Source organism: Euprymna scolopes, chromosome 28 (assembly GCF_053919585.1).
Source record: "Euprymna scolopes isolate OS-2025 chromosome 28, ASM5391958v1, whole genome shotgun sequence".
Lineage (NCBI taxonomy): Eukaryota > Metazoa > Mollusca > Cephalopoda > Sepiida > Sepiolidae > Euprymna > Euprymna scolopes.
Window position 1 is genome coordinate 56491752 of NC_136509.1, and position 16269 is coordinate 56508020.

General features: G+C 30.6%; 1 protein-coding gene across 2 annotated transcripts in view; it reads left to right on the forward strand.

Annotated features, from left to right (window-relative positions):
• The window catches only part of LOC145249647 (putative ATP-dependent RNA helicase DHX34), a 150681-nt gene that overhangs the window by 111198 nt on the left and 23214 nt on the right, over positions 1–16269 (forward strand). For both annotated transcript variants that reach the window (XM_080111412.1, XM_080111413.1), the window contains exons 21-22: positions 3486–3593; positions 14219–14365. In XM_080111412.1, the coding sequence (XP_079967538.1) occupies positions 3486–3593; positions 14219–14365 (255 nt within the window). The remainder of the gene's footprint in view (positions 1–3485; positions 3594–14218; positions 14366–16269) is intronic.

The window sequence follows — 16269 nt, forward strand, 5'->3', positions numbered from 1 at the left end:
TCAGCGGGTTTTAAATACAAGTTGACCCAAAATAAACGGCCCTGTGTACACTTTATGTAGAAGAGTTGGCGCCCGTATTTTTGGGGGCAGTTATAAATCGATTTAAAAATATGTAATGTTTAACATTAAAATGGCACTTTCCCCCCCCCCCCCTGCAGAAAATCGATCAGTTGACGCACTTCTGATGGTCCTTTTGGGCCAATTTTTCGATAGTTGTCGTCCGGAGGGTGGGGCTTTCATATGAGACCAAGTTTGTGAATTTTTGTTCCGTCAGTCAAAAGTTATCCAATCCCGGGCAACGCAGCGTGTTCTACTATTATATATATCCACCTATCTTATCTGATCCCGGGCCATGCCGGGTATTCTGCTAGTACATATATCCACCTATGTCATCCGATCCTGGGTGACGCAGGTATTCTGCTAGTACATATATCTGCCTATCTCATCCAATCCCAGCTGACGCCGGGTATCCTGCTCGTACATGTGACTTCAACATGAATTCCTAAGTGTAACATTCAATTGACTTTAATCCCCTTCCTCCTTAACTCAGGATTACTTGATATATTTACGTGATTTCTGAAATGTTTGCACTGATTCATTACCTGTTATTTGGAATCAGCTGTTCAGCCATATGATTTTTGGAATGTGACATCTTGTGTCAATGTAGTATATGATAAATTTATAAAATGCATTTTTTTTAATAGAATATATTGTTCGGTATGAAATTACGCTATATAATACGGTTACTTGGTCTTTTGGCTAGGATCAAAGTGTAGTATCTGACTTAGAATTTAAGTGTTCAGATCTCCCCCCCCCCCTCCACAGAATTAGCACATCATATTGTTACTAATACTAAAAAGAAAATGCCAGTTTGTTTTTGTTTGGCATTGTTTACATTTAAAAATATAGCAACTCGATCTTCATTGGTAAAAAATTTCAATCACTCATAATTTTATCTCCCCCCCCCTTCGCTTTTCGTTTAAATTTTGGATTCTATGCTTTTATATGCGATAAATACCGGAGTTATAATATCAATTTACCCTTTGAAGGCGGTTAATGTATGTATTAAAAGTCGCCATTAAAGCGTGCTGATGTCACATCATGACAAAGTATTTTTTCAAGTATGTATAAATATCATTAGATTTGTAGTACAATAGGAAAAACGAAAAAATGTTGTTTTTTTGGCCCCCCCCCCCTGCAGAAAAACGGCCACATGACTAACTTAGAGTTGACCGTGGGGCCAAAATTTCGATATTTTTCATCCGAAGGTTGGACCTTTAATATGATACCAAATTTGTCAATTTGTCGTCTGGAGGGTGGGGCTTTCATATGAGACCAAGTTTATGAATTTTTGTTCCGTCGGTCGAAAGTTTTTAGCAGACACACAAACATACATACATACATACATTTTCGCTTATATATATATAGATTCCCTTTTTTTTTTTTTTTTTTTGTTACATTGTTTTCATTGTAATTAGTATTTGATGAATTTTACTATTCTCTGTTTTGGTAGTGTTGATAAGATTTGCTTGCAATGCTCGGCATCATCCGGCATTTTCCATCAAGTTCCAGGCAGCAAGTAGACGTTTAGATACGTCCAGTTCGCAAATAACACCAGTATCAAAATATATATTCAAGCATCAGTGTTTCATCAGTTTTATTCAAAAGAAAGTAAAATTTTTTTCAAACCCTGAATATGGTTGGATTAATAGAATAAGCACACAAATTATAATTTTCCTTTTAATAAATTAAAAGGAAAATTACAATTAAAACTTTTTCCTCATTACCTGCATCAACTGAAATTTAAAATAATTGAATTTCAGTTTTTGCTATAAACTATGATATTTAATATTTATTTTATCATTTTTACTTATTGGGAATATTCTCTGCTCACTTGGCAACAATTGTATGTAATTTTGTATAACTGATTGTGTCTCATGTGTCAGCAAAAATAAAAAATGTTTCATACTGATGCAAAGAAAATCCCAAACAAGAAATGGCAATATAAAATAGACAAGTTAGTAGAGAGATTAAATAAAATTGTGTGAATGAATGGAAATGTAAAGTTACGTATGAGTCACAAAATTCTCAGTGGTAAAAGCTTTGAGAAAAATATAAACAAAATCATATAATTTCTTAACCATTGTCTGAGAGTTGATTGACTTAATAATAAGAATAAACATAACAGACAAGTTTCTTCAAGTTTTGAAAAGCATGCTAAAAAACAAAGCAGTTTAAAGATCATACCAATAAGAGACAGTCTCGTTTCTGAATGTGTGGAATCATGTGACAATAACATACTCTAGCATAAAAATTATCTCTAAAGAATTAACTCAGAAAAGAATACAATTAATTCAATTAAGGCTTCATAAAATTAACTAAGATTCAATCATTAATAATGATCTAAGTTTTTATTTATTAATGAGTCATCACGTATCAAGGCCCAGAGGCCATTTAAGAATAAAAGTTAATGTGTTTATCAAGTGGATAACACCATGATTATTAGTAACATTGGCTGAAACTGAGCATTTGTTTACATTGAACTTGAATATGATTATGTAGTCAGCAGCCTTGTGGTATAGTGTTCTACAGATGGGTAGTTCTAGGGAATAAACTTTGCTCATGGAAGCTCTGTTTTATTTTAGATATACAGAAAAAAAAAGGAAATTTTTGACAGTTGTTGTAGCTAACTGAGATTTTGTTGTGAATGTTTTACAGGGGAGAGGAACCATAAATTTGGGCTCAATCGAGTGCCTACTATGAAAATAACAATACAGCATAGAAAGACTAACAACATCTCTTCTGTAAGAAAGCGACTGTAGGGAAGAGAAACAAACATCTCTCACTAGATTCCAAAGTCAGTTTGTACTTTGCTAAAGCAGGAAAGGATTCTCTGAACAACATCTGTTCAGATGTGACAACAGTACTGTTGTCACATCTGAACACATCTCTTAAAATTTGACACAGGAGGATTAAGCATGCAATACTTTTTGGAGCAATAGAATAAAGGAAAAATGATTCAAATTGTTCAAAATTTTATTGCAGTTTTTATAATGAATTTCTGTGATACTGATCTTTAGAGCATTTTTTATTGGATCTTTTTAAAAATCTTATCAAGTTGGATATTCAATTTAGCTATTTAGTTGTGTACATGTTATGGAGAATATTTTATTGTTGCACATAACAATGTTTGTAGTGATGGTGTGACATATGGTCAGAAAAGAAACATTTCATTAAAAATTGCCAGTAACATTAGTAACATTGACTAGACATTAAAAGCAGATTACATCAAAAAATTGTAACTGATTACAATTATTAATAGTGTAAACAAAAACATTTGAATACACATTTTGTATATTCAGTTTTGAAATTGAAAATTGTAAAAATTTGCTTAAAATTGAATTATTGTTTCTTATTTGTTGACATTGCATGTTTGTTGTTTAAAATTTGATTAATAAATTCATTTTTTTTTTAATTAATGAAAGGATTTTTCCATAAGAGGAGAAAGTGATAATGATGAAGATGAATCAAAAGAATGCAACGATATAGATGATCTGGAATTTCGAATGCTTCATGATCTCAATCAATTGCAGGTAAGTAACATCATATATATATATATATATATATATATATATATATATATATATATATATATATATTAAGCTAGCAAAGAATATATCTTTAACAAAGCAAACTTATCAAGATAGAGAAAGGTCAACATTGTTAAGAGGAGCAATTATATATATTAAATAAAAGATAATATAATAAAGTTACATATAACTTTATTATATCATTAGATCAACAAGGAAAGAATAAGAGAGAAAAGCCTTTTTAGGCCATGGCATTTTGAAGCTAAATGCTTCTCACCAAAATAGAAGAAGAATTATTTAAAATATACAATATAGATAGAAGGTGACTTAAGAACAAGGAAAATATTTTAACAATAAAAATAATTATAAATATAAAAAATAAAATAAAAAAGTAAAAAAATGGAAGGGTTGGAGAAAAAGAATTATATAATTTCTCTCAAAAAGAACTATTACATCATCTTTCTTATGCTCCAATTTTTACCTCAATATTTACCCTGACATGAAGGAGACTTTATCAGCTCTTGAAACTGTTTTGTCGATCCTCCTATATGGGAATTCTTTCCAGTATTTTACGTTCAACTTACCTTAATCTTTTAGATTTTTAAACAGTTGCCAACTTTTTCTCTCCAGAACCCTATTCTAAGGATTTTACTTAGACTTTTATAAAATTTTTACCATTTTAAGGACTTTACTATGGGGTTCTTAAAGTTTGGATTTTCTTTCATTCACTTTTGGGTTTTTAATTCTTTCTTTACTTATTATACATATGATTTTTTTGCTTATATGTATTTCTGTATCCTTTATATGTTTTTCTATTCCCATTTCTACTTTCTTTACCTTTAACTTTCATTCATCTCCTTCCCTTTCTTTTATTGTCTATTCTTCTTTAATGATCCCTATTATTCCTTAGTGAGTCCTATTTTCTTTTTATTATTACTTATATAGTATATAAGTAATAGTAAAAAGAAAATAGGGCTCTTCCATTTTTTACTTTTTCAATTCTCTTTTTTATACTTTGATTATTTTTCTTATTAAATTTTTTTTTCCTTTTCATGTATGCTTAATTCCTTCTTTCTAGTTATATCTTAATGATTTTATTCTTGTATTTAATATATCTTAATATATGTTTCGTTCATTTCCAATCCAAATGTTCTTGAGTCAGCTTTTATCTATTGTTACGGGTGCGGTGGCTAATCACAACGCCGTAACACAGTATTTGCTATCGTAAGCAAGAGTAGGGAAAAAGGTTTTGAGGGAGAGTTATAAAAATACAAGAAGCAGGTATTTTATATAAAAATAGGGAATTTATTAAAGACACAAAACATACCAAAACAAGATAGGCTGACAGAAATATTTATGAAAGTAGTATTTAAACAGGACAAAAAGGATGAACACAATATTAAAATATGAGGGAAAAAGGGTAACAAGAGGAAGGTAATTATAGTGGGGAAAACTAGGCAAAGCAATAATCTATTCTCGGAACTTAATATATAATATGATATTCAAGACGTTTGGTCAAATGATAAACAAAAGTACTTTACCCTCCGTCGTAGTAATAGGGATGACCAAGTTGGGTAGTAGGTGGATTCTGGTGATAGTGGGTTGAGGTTAAAGTTCTTACGACGCCTTTGAACAAATCCGCCGGGGAGAAAGGCTGCCTGTGGAAGCTACTAGCTCACTCTTTCTCACTCCCGTTAAGCTGTTACTCCCAGCGTTTTATATTCATAAGGGAGTGTATATTTCTTAGACCTCTTTTTCTTTCCTTTCTTTTCTTCTTCTTCCTAACCTTTCCTAATTCTATTTTTAGGGATGGGGACAACCTGAATGACCCTAGGTTCTGTACCCAGTCCATTCAAGGTCAAAGTTAATACTACGCCTCTTGTTACACTTCCCCCCTTCAGAGTAAAAGTTTTGAGTTACAAATGAAAAACTTTTACAACAACAACAAAAGCAAAAAATATATTAGTAGTTACGTGCACATGATTTTAAGGCAATCAGTTCCAACAATATTCTGTAAAATAATAAGTCGGCAAAGGAGAACGCATTTGTAACATTATACTCTAGATAGTGCGTCTGCAATAATATTGTTTTTTCCTTTAATGTGCTTGATGGTAATGTTGTATTCTTGTAGGAGAAGGCTCCATCTTGTCAGTCTCTGATTTTTGTTTTGCATCTTTGCAAGGAAAGTTAATGGATTATGGTCGGTAAAGACCAGAACAGGGTACATGGTGACGCTGAGATAGAAGTCGAAGTGTTGTAGTGTCGTCAATAATGATAAACATTTCTTTTCAATGGTTGAATAGTTCTTTTGGTGAGTGTTCAACTTTTTGGAGAAGTACCCAATTGCTCGGTCGATACCTTCATCATCCTCTTGGGTTAAGATACCACCCATTCCGACATCACTGGCATCAATTTGTAGTTTGAATTGTTTTGTAAAAACTGGTGTTGCGAGAGCTGGGCCCTCCATGAGTGTTGATTTTATTTTGTTGAAAGCCGCATCACAGGTCTCACTCCATTTGTATTTTACATCCTTTTTAAGGAGGTCCGTGAGAGGACCTGCTATAGATGAGAAATTTTTACAAAATTTCCGATAAAATCCTGCCATACCGAGAAATCTCATTAATTGTTTCTTGTTGGTTGGAATAGGATACTCGAGAATGGCATCCACATTTGCGGTGATGGGTTTAACTTGTCCTTGGCCCACAGTATGGCCTAAATAATTTAATTTTGCATGACAAAATTCACTTTTGTTTAAGTTCACAGACAGGTTAGCCTCTTCTAGCTTACGGAAGAGTTGCCTTATGATGTGTAAATGTTCGTTCCAAGTCATACTGTACACGATTACATCATCAATGTATACATCACATCCTTGAATATCTTGTAGAAGGGAATGCATCATCCTTTGAAATGTTGCTGGTGCGTTTTTCATTCCGAATGCCATAACCTTGTATTGGTATAGTCCATCGGGAGTCACGAATGCTGAAATTTCCTTAGCGTTATCGGTTAAAGGTACTTGCCAATAACCTTTCATCAAGTCGAATTTACTGACATATTTTGATTTGCCAACTTTGTCGATACAATCATCAATTCTGGGAATCGGGTATGAATCACTTTTGGTTACTGCATTCACTTTTTCGCCCAGGTCGGCTAAACTTAAAAAATTCTCTACAGAAAAAGACATGATAATAGAAGAGCCCACTTAGTACGTCAAATGGTTATTATAATTTAATTTCTCTTTTTTCTAGTACTTTTGCGAGCGAGAGCCCTCCCAAATTATCTGCACAAATCCCGGACACGAGCCCCCAACTGTTATGGGTGCGGTGGCTAATCACAACGCCGTAACACAGTATTTGCTATCGTAAGCAAGAGTAGGGAAAAAGGTTTTGAGGGAGAGTTATAAAAATACAAGAAGCAGGTATTTTATATAAAAATAGGGAATTTATTAAAGACACAAAACATACCAAAACAAGATAGGCTGACAGAAATATTTATGAAAGTAGTATTTAAACAGGACAAAAGGGGATGAACACAATATTAAAATATGAGGGAAAAAGGGTAACAAGAGGAAGGTAATTATAGTGGGGAAAACTAGGCAAAGCAATAATCTATTCTCGGAACTTAATATATAATATGATATTCAAGACGTTTGATCAAATGATAAACAAAAGTACTTTACCCTCCGTCGTAGTAATAGGGATGACCAAGTTGGGTAGTAGGTGGATTCTGGTGATAGTGGGTTGAGGTTAAAGTTCTTACGACGCCTTTGAACAAATCCGCCGGGGAGAAAGGCTGCCTGTGGAAGCTACTAGCTCACTCTTTCTCACTCCCGTTAAGCTGTTACTCCCAGCGTTTTATATTCATAAGGGAGTGTATATTTCTTAGACCTCTTTTTCTTTCCTTTCTTTTCTTCTTCTTCCTAACCTTTCCTAATTCTATTTTTAGGGATGGGGACAACCTGAATGACCCTAGGTTCTGTACCCAGTCCATTCAAGGTCAAAGTTAATACTACGCCTCTTGTTACACTATATTGTATTTTTGTATAATACTGACCTTTCTACTCTTCTGAGGAGATGCATTTAGTTTCGAAATACCATGGCCTAAAGAGGTTTTCCTCTCTTATTTTCTCCTTATTGATCTGATGATATAATATATATAACTCTTATTCTTCATCTTTTATTTAATATATATATATATATATATATATATATAAGTGAAGGTGTCTGTGTACATTTCCCTACACAATAACTCTGTCAATTTTTAGTCTACAAACTCGAAATTTGATATACAAGGTACTGAGATTTGGGAAAATCTATGTGATCAGTTTTCGGTCAGAAATTTGTCTGTTAAGGGGTCAAAGTTCAACGATTTGACCTTTGAGAATCTACCAAACTTCTCCGACAATTTTGGGTATAAATAATGGAAATTTTAGATATAGGTTCCTTGGACATGGATCTAACTTAATAACTTGATTTGACCCCCAAAAGAATAAATGTTAAGGGGTCATAATAGGGGTCAAAGTTAAAAAAAATTGACCGCTTCGGTCTCTACTCAATTACCCAGACAATTTCTGGTCTAAATATTTGAAATTTTACATAAAGGGTATTCAGAGATAGTGCAAACTTTTTCATCAGTTTGGGTCGAAAATTTTTAGTTACCAATATATAAATGTATGTATGTATGTATGTTTGCATGTCTGCCTAAAACTTTTGACAGAGGCGACGGATTTTACCAAGATCAGTATCGTTTTAAAGTTCGACTTTTCATACGACAAATATTGAAAAATTGGCTAAAAACATTAATATCTTCACCTTCAACTAGGCACTTTTTTACAGGGGGGGGGGTCACTTTTTTCGCCGATATTTTTTAAAGTTATCCTCTCCTTTTGATTGTCTAGCCTTAATTTAAAAAAATGTCGCTTCCAGGTTGGCGGTGGTCGTAACAGCATAGACATCAGATTTTTTTTCCCATTCTTTTCCTCCTTTGCGGTACGGGTTTGAGCCACTTTTTTTCCTTTTTTTTTTTTTTTTTTGCTCAACATACACATCCAAACACCCGGACACACCGGGCTGAAATGCTAGTGTATATATATATATATATATATATATATATATAGAGAGAGAGAGAGATAGATAAATATTGTTGACAGTTTACATCTAAATATTATGAGAATATTGTTTCTTAATACTTATGTTTACAAAAAGATTATATAAATGTTTATAATTTAACAGGATGCATTTTTTAATAATTATTTAGTGGTGATGAAGCTAGTAAACTTATAACAAAAATATTTGTTTCAGAAATTTTTTGATGAGAATTAATAATTATCAATAATTAACAACCAGGATAGGAATATCAGCTTATGTAATTGATTATATAAGCTAATATATATATATAATGAAAATTATAATTTGTATTCGTTTATTCAGGTATCTATTTCCATTTTTTGTTATTTTCATATTTTAAGCTGATGTAACCTGAGTTTTTTTCAGATGCATCACAAACTTGGGAACCTGTAAAGAATGTGTGGATAAATTGAAAAGTTGATTGAGACAAAGTAAAAATTATAGACATAGAAGGATGATGGCGAGTGAGGCGATTTAAAGAAGCGGAAGCTAAGTTGTGTAACAATCGCTAAGTAAACCTAGCATAGAACTAAATACAATATGGGAACAAATAATTAAAAAATAGTAGATTAAAACAGCAGTCAGAAAGTAAAAAAAATAATATTAATTTATAGTAATACATAATAATACTACACTTTTAAATAAAATTAGGTTTAAGGTTCCAAGATTAATCCTATAATTGTCTACATGAACCCATAGCCTAATGGTTAGCAGCATTGATTAACAATTAATAAGTAACAATCTTCTGAAAGTTGAAGGTTCAATGCTTACTAAAGGTGATAATAGCTAAGAACAGTCATAGCTAATACAATGAGAACAATATACTCCTATTAAAAAGCTTTATTTTCATATATGAAACTTTGTTAAAAAATTTAAATAAAGAATATTTAGAAAATTAAAATTTTGTGTAAATTTTATCTTGAAAGATTTTTGTTTTTAAAATAAATTTTTCAGAAATCTTAATTTAAAATGAATCTGAATGGATATGCACAAATTTTATAATTTCGCTATGCAAAGGAATTTTGAAATTTGTTAAAATACATCAATTAATATTGAGGTTTTACCATAAAATTTGCCATTTTACGGAGAAAAATAGATGTCTCCTCTAGAAATTTCTTTCTCTAAAGTTTCTGGCTATCTTAAAGTTTTGTATTTCTCTAAAGTTTCTGGCAATCTTAAAGTTTTGTATTTCTCTAAAGTTTCTGGCTATCTTAAAGTTTTGTATTTCTCTAAAGTTTCTGGCTATCTTAAAGTTTTGTATTTCTCTAAAGTTTCTGGCAATCTTAAAGTTTTGTATTTCTCTAAAGTTTCTGGCTATCTTAAAGTTTTGTATTTCTCTAAAGTTTCTGGCAATCTTAAAGTTTTGTATTTCTCTAAAGTTTCTGGCTATCTTAAAGTTTTGTATTTCTCTAAAGTTTCTGGCAATCTTAAAGTTTTGTATTTCTCTAAAGTTTCTGGCTATCTTAAAGTTTTGTATTTCTCTAAAGTTTCTGGCAATCTTAAAGTTTTGTATTTCTCTAAAGTTTCTGGCTATCTTAAAGTTTTGTATTTCTCTAAAGTTTCTGGCAATCTTAAAGTTTTGTATTTCTCTAAAGTTTCTGGCTATCTTAAAGTTTTGTATTTCTCTAAAGTTTCTGGCAATCTTAAAGTTTTGTATTTCTCTAAAGTTTCTGGCAATCTTAAAGTTTTGTATTTCTCTAGAGTTTCTGGCAATCTTAAAGTTTTGTATTTCTCTAAAGTTTCTGGCTATCTTAAAGTTTTGTATTTCTCTAAAGTTTCTGGCAATCTTAAAGTTTTGTATTTCTCTAAAGTTTCTGGCAATCTTAAAGTTTTGTATTTCTCTAAAGTTTCTGGCAATCTTAAAGTTTTGTATTTCTCTAAAGTTTCTGGCTATCTTAAAGTTTTGTATTTCTCTAAAGTTTCTGGCTATCTTAAAGTTTTGTATTTCTCTAAAGTTTCTGGCTATCTTAAAGTTTTGTATTTCTCTAAAGTTTCTGGCTATCTTAAAGTTTTGTATTTCTCTAAAGTTTCTGGCTATCTTAAAGTTTTGTATTTCTCTAAAATTCCTGGCAATCTTAAAGTTTTGTATTTCTCTAAAGTTTCTGGCAATCTTAAAGTTTTGTATTTCTCTAAAGTTTCTGGCAATCTTAAAGTTTTGTATTTCTCTAAAGTTTCTGGCTATCTTAAAGTTTTGTATTTCTCTAAAGTTTCTGGCTATCTTAAAGTTTTGTATTTCTCTAAAGTTTCTGGCAATCTTAAAGTTTTGTATTTCTCTAAAGTTTCTGGCTATCTTAAAGTTTTGTATTTCTCTAAAGTTTCTGGCAATCTTAAAGTTTTGTATTTCTCTAAAGTTTCTGGCTATCTTAAAGTTTTGTATTTCTCTAAAGTTTCTGGCTATCTTAAAGTTTTGTATTTCTCTAAAGTTTCTGGCTATCTTAAAGTTTTGTATTTCTCTAAAGTTTCTGGCTATCTTAAAGTTTTGTATTGCTCTAAAGTTTCTGGCAATCTTAAAGTTTTGTATTTCTCTAAAGTTTCTGGCAATCTTAAAGTTTTGTATTTCTCTAAAGTTTCTGGCAATCTTAAAGTTTTGTATTTCTCTAAAGTTTCTGGCTATCTTAAAGTTTTGTATTTCTCTAAAGTTTCTGGCTATCTTAAAGTTTTGTATTTCTCTCAAGTTTCTGGCTATCTTAAAGTTTTGTATTTCTCTAAAGTTTCTGGCAATCTTAAAGTTTTGTATTTCTCTAAAGTTTCTGGCAATCTTAAAGTTTTGTATTTCTCTAAAGTTTCTGGCTATCTTAAAGTTTTGTATTTCTCTAAAGTTTCTGGCAATCTTAAAGTTTTGTATTTCTCTAAAGTTTCTGGCTATCTTAAAGTTTTGTATTTCTCTAAAGTTTCTGGCAATCTTAAAGTTTTGTATTTCTCTAAAGTTTCTGGCTATCTTAAAGTTTTGTATTTCTCTAAAGTTTCTGGCTATCTTAAAGTTTTGTATTTCTCTAAAGTTTCTGGCTATCTTAAAGTTTTGTATTTCTCTAAAGTTTCTGGCTATCTTAAAGTTTTGTATTTCTCTAAAGTTTCTGGCTATCTTAAAGTTTTGTATTTCTCTAAAGTTTCTGGCTATCTTAAAGTTTTGTATTTCTCTAAAGTTTCTGGCAATCTTAAAGTTTTGTATTTCTCTAAAGTTTCTGGCTATCTTAAAGTTTTGTATTTCTCTAAAGTTTCTGGCTATCTTAAAGTTTTGTATTTCTCTAAAGTTTCTGGCAATCTTAAAGTTTTGTATTTCTCTAAAGTTTCTGGCTATCTTAAAGTTTTGTATTTCTCTAAAGTTTCTGGCAATCTTAAAGTTTTGTATTTCTCTAAAGTTTCTGGCAATCTTAAAGTTTTGTATTTCTCTAAAGTTTCTGGCAATCTTAAAGTTTTGTATTTCTCTAAAGTTTCTGGCTATCTTAAAGTTTTGTATTTCTCTAAAGTTTCTGGCTATCTTAAAGTTTTGTATTTCTCTAAAGTTTCTGGCTATCTTAAAGTTTTGTATTTCTCTAAAGTTTCTGGCAATCTTAAAGTTTTGTATTTCTCTAAAGTTTCTGGCTATCTTAAAGTTTTGTATTTCTCTAAAGTTTCTGGCTATCTTAAAGTTTTGTATTTCTCTAAAGTTTCTGGCTATCTTAAAGTTTTGTATTTCTCAAAGTTTTGTATTTCTCTAAAGTTTCTGGCAATCTTAAAGTTTTGTATTTCTCTAAAGTTTCTGGCAATCTTAAAGTTTTGTATTTCTCTAAAGTTTCTGGCAATCTTAAAGTTTTGTATTTCTCTAAAGTTTCTGGCTATCTTAAAGTTTTGTATTTCTCTAAAGTTTCTGGCAATCTTAAAGTTTTGTATTTCTCTAAAGTTTCTGGCAATCTTAAAGTTTTGTATTTCTCTAAAGTTTCTGGCTATCTTAAAGTTTTGTATTTCTCTAAAGTTTCTGGCAATCTTAAAGTTTTATATTTCTCTAAGGTTTCTGGCTATCTTAAAGTTTTGTATTTCTCTAAAGTTTCTGGCTATCTTAAAGTTTTGTATTTCTCAAAGTTTCTGGCAATCTTAAAGTTTTGTATTTCTCTAAAGTTTCTGGCAATCTTAAAGTTTTGTATTTCTCTAAAGTTTCTGGCAATCTTAAAGTTTTGTATTTCTCTAAAGTTTCTGGCTATCTTAAAGTTTTGTATTTCTCTAAAGTTTCTGGCTATCTTAAAGTTTTGTATTTCTCAAAGTTTTGTATTTCTCTAAAGTTTCTGGCTATCTTAAAGTTTTGTATTTCTCTAAAGTTTCTGGCTATCTTAAAGTTTTGTATTTCTCTAAAGTTTCTGGCTATCTTAAAGTTTTGTATTTCTCTAAAGTTTCTGGCAATCTTAAAGTTTTGTATTTCTCTAAAGTTTCTGGCTATCTTAAAGTTTTGTATTTCTCTAAAGTTTCTGGCTATCTTAAAGTTTTGTATTTCTCTAAAGTTTCTGGCTATCTTAAAGTTTTGTATTTCTCTAAAGTTTCTGGCTATCTTAAAGTTTTGTATTTCTCTAAAGTTTCTGGCAATCTTAAAGTTTTGTATTTCTCTAAAGTTTCTGGCAATCTTAAAGTTTTGTATTTCTCTAAAGTTTCTGGCAATCTTAAAGTTTTGTATTTCTCTAAAGTTTCTGGCAATCTTAAAGTTTTGTATTTCTCAAAGTTTCTGGCTATCTTAAAGTTTTGTATTTCTCTAAAGTTTCTGGCTATCTTAAAGTTTTGTATTTCTCTAAAGTTTCTGGCAATCTTAAAGTTTTGTATTTCTCTAAAGTTTCTGGCAATCTTAAAGTTTTGTATTTCTCTAAAGTTTCTGGCAATCTTAAAGTTTTGTATTTCTCTAAAGTTTCTGGCTATCTTAAAGTTTTGTATTTCTCTAAAGTTTCTGGCTATCTTAAAGTTTTGTATTTCTCTAAAGTTTCTGGCAATCTTAAAGTTTTGTATTTCTCTAAAGTTTCTGGCAATCTTAAAGTTTTGTATTTCTCTAAAGTTTCTGGCTATCTTAAAGTTTTGTATTTCTCTAAAGTTTCTGGCAATCTTAAAGTTTTGTATTTCTCTAAAGTTTCTGGCAATCTTAAAGTTTTGTATTTCTCTAAAGTTTCTGGCAATCTTAAAGTTTTGTATTTCTCTAAAGTTTCTGGCAATCTTAAAGTTTTGTATTTCTCTAAAGTTTCTGGCAATCTTAAAGTTTTGTATTTCTCTAAAGTTTCTGGCAATCTTAAAGTTTTGTATTTCTCTAAAGTTTCTGGCTATCTTAAAGTTTTGTATTTCTCTTTCGAATAAAATCAGATTTTGATCTTTCTAATCAGAAATGTGTTTCACACTTAAAAAATATTACAAATATTTAAATACTTTTATTTTAAAATTTATTTATATCATATATCCATATAGACATATACTAAATATTACTTTCAGCAAGGATTTTGTCTCAAAATCATCTTTTTACTATTTTGTACAATAAAAAACGTTTTTATAATGTTGCAGCAAGTGAGTATGAAAAGTGAAAATTTTACAATACACCAGATCAATTTATTGAAGATTATTCTCTGCAGTGGATTATACCCACAAGTCGCCATTTCTGATGAATGCAATACATTTAAACCAAATTCAGAACAAGTCTTTCATACAAAGGTGAGTTTTTAATATGATTAATTTTCATTAAGCTCATGCAATCTTTTTCATCTTAACCAATTTGCTTCAGATGGTCAGACACTGTTGAAATACTGACATCAAGTACCTTAAACAATTCTCTGACAATTTCACGTTGGCTTTGTTCAACAACATCCACCAAACATTGATTACTAAGAGTGCATCATCCTCTAATTTCTTCCTCATCTTCCAGACACTCATTACGAGTACAAATTTTCTGAAACCACCTTTGCATCCGATCAGTTGTAGAACTTTCTGTGCTCTGCTGATATTGTATTGATGTTATGTTGATATTGTATTGATGTTATGTTGATATTGCATTTATGAAGTTTTCTCACTTTGAATTCCTTTCTTCTTCATTTATGAACTTATATACTTTTAGATTGAAAGAAATTGTTGGAAATGTATTAAAGTGTTACAGACATTCATGATAAAAATAAAAACAATTCAACTAATGACAATCAGCAACAAATGTAATCATCTGAAAAAAAGGGAGATTTATTATTGCATAAAATTTATAAAAAATATTCTCCCTCAGAATATTTTAGCTTTTTCTAAATTTTATTTGTGATTGCAACAAACGTAACTCATCGATTCATGTGTATATGTAGAATATGCTAAAGTATTCAGTTATCTTCTTTTAGTGGTCATGAGATTCTAGCAGTCGTTGGTTGGTAGATTGTTGTGGGGGGTGTAAGTTGAGACGGTCATGTTTTGATTCTCTACACAAACAGTAGAAATGTTGATCTAATTTTAACAGCTTTTAGAATTTTGATTGATTCCTTTTCACACAAAATATCTGGTTGCATTCAGTGACGAGTGTTCTCCACTTGCGTCAATTTGTTCTTCGTTTAATTTGTCACTTTATTTTAAGGAAATCTATTAAATTTTTTGGAACTGAATTTTTGTGTTTCCAATACTAATTGATCAATTTGTACATAGGCCTTCATATATGCATTCATACTGACATAATAATTTGGGGTTTTGAGCTAAAAATATCTTTCTCTATGAAAATATAGAAGCAATTTCTACAAAAATACACATTAAGTGTAAAAATAATTAATAAGTAAAAGTTTGCAAAAAACACTGTAAATTCACAAAAAAGAATTAATTTTATAAAAGTAGGTACAAAAATTGGCCAATATTTTTCATTGGCATAGTCCGTTAAAATATTTTTCATTAGCATAGTATGTTAAAATACTTGTAAAACAAACACAGGAATACACCATTGCAGTGATCGGACAGGGGTTGGAGCTTGGTTGACAGTGCAGGACTTATTAGATTAGAAATTCTTTTTGGACCCTGTCTAATATGGCAGAGACTATTGGTTGATACACTAGCTCATATGTGCCAACAATAATCCATGCATAGGTGAATCGTAGCTGTCTACCACTGATAATTCTATAATAATCGATAGTTTTATAAAATATGTTTCTGTTTACAGGCTTATTTTGAAGAAAAAATACTTGCTTAAAATTAAAGTTAATACCATTTGTGGTTCTTTTATAAAATAGTAATTTCTTCAAGAAATACTGGTTTTCAAATATACTCAACTTTTGAATTGTAATTCTAGTCATAAATGTCTTTCTAGCTGCCAATTTAAGAAAAAGAAGATTCTACTTTTTCAGAAAAAAAAAAAATATATATATGCACACACACACACACACACACACACACCAATATTCTGGATAAAAGACTACCCTCCTACCACTACATCATGGCCATATCTTTTAAATGAGAAGCTCGGTAGGTCAAACACGTGAATCAAGTCCTTTTGAGCATTGCCATCTAAGGAGGAAAGCATGAAAACTGAGTCTCTCTCTGAGACTTAATGATAAGTTTTTTATTATACTTTCTGGAATTCATTTAATACTTAAGCATTGCAA